The sequence below is a fragment of the Pagrus pagrus genome (genome assembly GCF_965226575.1).
Source record: "Pagrus pagrus genome assembly, chromosome: 18".
Classification (NCBI taxonomy): Eukaryota; Metazoa; Chordata; class Actinopteri; order Spariformes; family Sparidae; genus Pagrus; species Pagrus pagrus.
Window position 1 is genome coordinate 10216915 of NC_140202.1, and position 6188 is coordinate 10223102.

General features: G+C 39.8%; 1 protein-coding gene across 7 annotated transcripts in view; it reads right to left on the bottom strand.

Annotated features, from left to right (window-relative positions):
* The window catches only part of ralgapa2 (Ral GTPase activating protein catalytic subunit alpha 2), a 93115-nt gene extending 87211 nt beyond the window's left edge, over positions 1–5904 (bottom strand). For all 7 annotated transcript variants that reach the window (XM_084382214.1, XM_084382211.1, XM_084382213.1 and 4 more), the window contains exon 1: positions 5668–5904. In XM_084382214.1, the coding sequence (XP_084238340.1) occupies positions 5668–5773 (106 nt within the window). In that variant the 5' untranslated portion in view covers positions 5774–5904. The remainder of the gene's footprint in view (positions 1–5667) is intronic.
* Between the last annotated feature and the right edge of the window lie 284 nt (positions 5905–6188).

A 6188-nucleotide genomic window follows, 5' to 3' on the forward strand; every position in this document is an offset into this window, starting at 1 on the left:
GACTGTAGCACAGGACTTCTTTATACTGCCAAATGCTTATCTTGACACTGCCAACAGTTTAGAGGTAAGCCACACACATGCCACCCTAATAGCAGAAATAAGAGTGGCAAGGAAATAGATTTATAAATGACAGAGGTAAATTCCATTTATTCATGACACCTGCTCCCATTTCCTTACCAGTTCACTAAAGTTTTATTTATCTGATATAAAAAAATCTAAAGTGGAAAGTCATTTTTACTTCCAACAGATTAAGATTTTAGATGCAGGCCAACTTACATTCCTTATGTCAACTAGAGTTGACTGGCATTGGCAGTCCAGTATTACCGGCTTATAACAGACACCATTTTCGGCATAAATGGCTTGAGACTGGTTGGTGAATTTGGTCAGAAAAATGTAATTACACTGTAACAATTACTCAAATCAATCGGACTCTTTTTGGGGTAGCGATTAGCTAGCCATTTACAGTCAAAGCTAAAATTTCTCTACCTCACATTACTTCATAATTTAAATATTTAGAACAGCTGATGACTCTGTGGCTCATTCCTCCTTTCTTCCTTTAAATCTCCCTCTCAAGCATCACTGCAGATCTCATGCTAAGTGAAAGATCTTAGATGCTAGATGCCAGGACCATAATGACAGAAGCTGTTATCATAATAGCGCCAGACAAAGACCTGCTAATGGCCGCCTAGTGTCACCTTACCTCAGCAGCAGACAATCTTTCTCAAGTAGCTGTCAACAGTGTCACTGACAAATGCACAAAAAATGTTTTTTGTCTTCTACTTATGAAAGAAAGTCGCTTAATGCGTCAAATGCTGTCATTTAATCATCAGGGCTGTCTTATATTTTGGCAGTGGTGTAGTTTAAATCAATTTGTACTAATGTATTTTCAATTTGACATGAAGAGTCCATTTGTAGCAATCAGTGTCAAAAACTTCATTTATCCACTTTGATTTACAGGCCCTGTACTTTCATTGTGAAAAAACAGAACACTGCAAAAACTAAAAACTGTAATGATGATGATAATGCACATCTGTTGGAGCACAGAGACATGTGGATTTGTATCCTTTCTCACAACAGTTTACAGACTCAACTTCAGTGTGCTAGCTTGAAAGGAAAATAAGATGTCAACAAGCTCCCCAGGACCCTAAAAAGTTAATAAAACCTTTTATGATTGCTTACACTGATGGTTATACTGAACTACAGTTGGAGAAAACCCCTCAAGAGTCGATATCATGCCTACATAGTGTGGGATAAAAGATGATAAGAGGCTGAAGTTATTTACAAATCTAAGCCGAGTGTTTTACAAAAGGGGAGAAATCAGAAGTCGAGTGATCTCAGCCTTTACTTGAGCCACACAGAAGACCTTTTTGAGAGCCCTTCCAGTGTTGCTCTCATTGTTTCCTCGGGTGCTTCACCTTGTGATTTCCTCTTATAACAGCAGCGCTTTCAGTTGACCCTGACTCCAGCAACACTTAGAGCATGCACATGGAGGAAAGTAAGGTGTTCATTTCTTCTAAAGAGGACTGCAGAGCTTCCTTAAAAATAAAAAAAGCATTACCTGTGGCTGCAAACTCTCACACACCTAAACCCACAAACAAGCACACCTGACTGTTATCACTAAAAACACTTGCATACATTCACTGTTGTTCCCATGCAGTTCAGTGACAGGTTTAAAATGAGCTTGTTTACATCAGCTTAAGAGACAAAAGGAAACAAATATTATCCACTTCAGATAATCTTGAGCTTGTTCTACTCAGCTGACTGGGTGATGCCCTATAAACAGAGGACCCATGCTACAGCCCTCATGATGTTAAGGCAAATCTGAACTACACAAGAGCTGCAATGATTACTTGATTGAAAGAAAATTAACTGAAGACTATTTTGTTAATTGCTTAATCAATTCAGTTATTTTTCAAGTGAAAATGTCAAACATCTGCTGGTTCAAAGTTAGGATTTGCTGCTTTCTTTGTCATTTATGAGTGAAGAGTCTGAAAATGTACTGTTGGTAACTGTAATGAGCATTTTCCAAAAAATGCTGACACTTTATAGACTACACAATTAATCGATTAGTTGTGAAAATAAACAGCAGATTAATCAATGATGAAAATAACTCTTAGTTGTAGCTGACTAGTCAGTTAAATGTTGCTACCCTCACTAGATGACACCAGAAATACTAGTCAGATAAATGTATTACTATTATTTTACACATGTAAATTACATATTGACATAATTTGTGATGAAATGTCAATACTTCCAAGTCAAATGTTGCTCTATAAATAAACAAGCAACCGTTACTAATGTTAGCAACAGCGGATAACTGTGGCATCTGAGACGTCATATGTAAAATATTTTTTGGGGGAAATTTTTCACCTTATAGATTAAACTGTGCTTAATTTTGACTATGCTTTCTAGTCTAAGTTTATACTTCCATTTATAATTCAAAGAAATTCGCCATTAGGAACGTCCCTTCTTGGCACTGAATCACTACTAGCTCCAGCAGCACTGGTCTACAGCTGACCTGACACTCTGACATCAGCGTGGAGGGAGTGAAAAACTAAATATCTTCTTCAGGAATCGATGGTAACGCCAGACAAACACTTCTGAGTAGCCTACACTCAAATTAGTGATACATTTCCTACACTAATGTGAGCATTTTGCGAGCATTTCAGAGGAAATAGGTCAGTGGTAGGCAACAGCAAACACAGAAAGAGTTGAGACTGAGCTTGACAATGACTCTGAGCAGTAAAGACTAAGGGGAACAGCGTTTGTGCCTCCACTGAGAGAAGCAGTGAGCGATCAGGTGGTTTAGCTGGGCTCCTGTAATTAACAACCTCAGCCAAATCCAGCCAGGCATGACCAGCAAATTAACATGCAGCAGCTTTCACACTCTATCCCACAGATCTGCTCAGTGAGCAGAAAACCAATACAGGGCCACTCTGAAAATAGCCCAGACCACAAATTGTCCTTTCAACTCCAATACAACAGATAACTACAACTTGATTCAACAAATTAGTCTAACAGCTGTCTAGTCCTGGTACTACAAAGGCAGAGATGATGGGACACTACTTTTCATATAGGTTAGTGGACAATGAGTTTGGACAACTTTTTAACTGTTTACTAAAAATTGTTTTACTGTTATTGAAACACACTGTAACTGTTTTTTACAATCATCACATGAGGGAGTTAAGCTAGACAGACCTTCTATTCATTGAGTGCCGTCCTGCAAATATAATGAACAGTATGATTTACAAAAATACAAACCGCTGTCAGAAGGGAAACAAGGGTTGTTATATTCCCCCAAGTCCCTGTCCTGTCCTACACAGCACCCCATCTCTCACCACTGCTTCCTGTCCACACAGGAAACCAGCAGCACCAGGAAGAAATCCTTCCTTAGCTGAAAGCACAGTGAAATCAGAGAGGTTGGGGGGGCATCAACATGTAGGCCCTACCATCAGCTGCTGGACAAACAGACCAGCCTTATCTTGAACTGCACATGAGGGAAAGAGAAACAGAGAGAACATGCAGAGCTCTGTGTTGACCTCCACTTTGGTTGTACTAGTCTTGACATTGAAGGTGTGCTATGATAGCAAAAACAACTAACCATTTTAACTCCCAAACCGTTTTGCTCAAGCCTCTGAAAACCAGTAAGCTGTGCAGTGCACCTGTGCTGTTGATCAATAACACAGCAAACATGTGACTATGAAAAGATTACAGGAAAGTATTTAAACACATGATTCAAACCATAAAAATCTCAAAAGAACTTTGTCCCCAGAGTGGCACTTCCGTTCCCATGACTTCGACTGCTACACCCGATATATCTTTATAAATATATATATATATAGATATAGAAATATATCTCTCAGTGTTCAACAGTATCAACAGATGCTTGCAAGATGCTGCAATATTTTTTTTCTTTCTAAAAAGGTTAAACTGTGGGACAAAACAGCGTTAAAGTTAAGTACTGTAGTTCTGTCGAGATGCTCTGGCCTGCAAATCTTGTTCTCCACATGTAAAAGCGCATGTTTGCTATAGACCCCAACAAATGACAAAATGAACATTGTGCTACAAAGAATAATTTCCACTAATTGTGAATCATATTTCAATCAGGCAAAATAATCCAAGTCTGATTTTTAAGCATATTGTGCAGCCCCCATTGCATTATTATGTAAGTACAAGTAAGAGTTGAGTAGACTACCTTTAAATTGCATTACCTATACTTTCTTATGAGAGACAAATTCTGTGGCTACCTGAGCATAAGTGGCCTACTTCCACTGAAATCCTAGAGGGAAAGCACATCATACAGTACGTTGCACTTGTGATGAATCCGTTGCAGTTTTCCTACATATCTCGCAATTCCCACTTGACAACTTTCCTCCTCGCCACACTCCCCCAAAGTACCCACTGCCCCTGTTTGGCTGTGATGCAATGAGAAATATAACAGTACTGTATACGTAGACATGCTACAGTACCCAATACAATGAAAGGCATCTTGGTTTTATTAGAATGAGTTGGTTAGGGCTGCTTCATCGATGGAAATATTTGCAAAATTGCTATAGTGCTAGGTGCACTACTTTCATCGCAGCAGCTTCCAGGTGTTTAAGGTAAAATGTGCAAAAAACAGCTAGTTTTTTCCGTGAAAATTAAAATTGCAATGCAAAAAATATCATTCTCGTAACCGTGACTCACATAGTAATAGTATTTTTGATCAAAATAATTACAATATTTCTTTTTTCCCATATTGTGCAGACCTAGAGTCTGAGAGGAACTATTTAACCTGCATGTCATCTGCCTCCTATTTGCATGTTTTTGTAAAGTGGATTTGGCATCTAGACCTTCTAGGGGCAAAGAAATCCACTATGTGGACTCTTTAGTAAATAATGCTATTTGAAAGTGGATTGGAAATAGGTTAATTCATGTGTAATACAAAACTGTGATGTGCAGCACAAGTCAGGCTACAGACAGGGTTGAAAAATCAGCTACACAACAGTTTTATGACTATCGTAAATCCTGCACTTCCTTGTCCAGTGAGAGAAACAAAGCACTCCTTCAGTACGACACATTTACATTTTTCATTATTTTCCAACCAAATATCTCTGGGGTAGAGTAACTTGATAGCAGCTCAACCTGGCAACCAGCTATTGGAAAGCTCTGTTCTCTTTAAAGTATATAACTGGAGACCTATGTTTGTCCCCTTCAGTGTTGAGCTAGAGACTTGCATTTACTACGTTTTTTAATACAGACAGGATGACACAGGACTCAATGACAACAGAGGTTGTTGTGGGCATCTGCTTCTCCACGACTGATGCCCTGACAAGGTAGCTTCGGCTAGCATTGGCTGGCTAGTTAGCCACAAGGGGAGCTAGCTCACATTAGCTAGCATCCATGCCTTATCACAGTGACTTGTCTTTTATGAGCACGTAAAAAAAATAAATGGAAACATATGGTGATTGGCATACACTTTAAATTGCAAATTTAGTTTTTTGGCATTGTGCGAGTTAATGCTACCTGTCAGCTTGCTTGCATTAGTCACCGCAGTGACAGCCAGCCAGCCAGCCAGCTAACCTGACGCCTTGTTTGACGTTAGCTGTTACCAGCTAGCAAGCTAGCTAGCTCGACTAGCTAAGCCTCGGCGATGCAGCATCAAAAGCCCGGTGACATTTCACTCACCTAACAGTGACCGAAGGTGTTTCAGCCGGGTCAGTACATCCTTCTTTGGGTCCAGAACTTTCTGTGTAGATTTCTTGACGTCTCCATGCCCCCTTCGAGTGAACATTCCGCTGTAAAATGCAACCGTGGACGCTGAAATCACCTGTGTTTCACCATACACCAAGCCTCCAGTGTGACTGTCACTTTCCTCACCACCACGCTATGCCTGCTCGGTAAACATTCGTCCGATGGCCGCTGGTGTCCTGTTTTTTTTGTGGGTGTGTAAACACGGAAGCAGCCTGACAGGGAGGAGTGGTCATATTACTTGTGTACGCCTCCTTGTTTATAACCGTTCCACCTTGCACTGCAAGTGTTTGTTTTTTTGTCCATTTAAATGAATTATTTCACCTTTCAAGACACTTGGATGTGTTTTTTTGTTTAGGGCCGAGCTATTACATTGTGCAGAGAAGTGTTTCCTCTCGTTCAACTTCCAAAATGTACATCTTTTAAAAACAAATCAAGACAAGCTTGGATGCATCCTG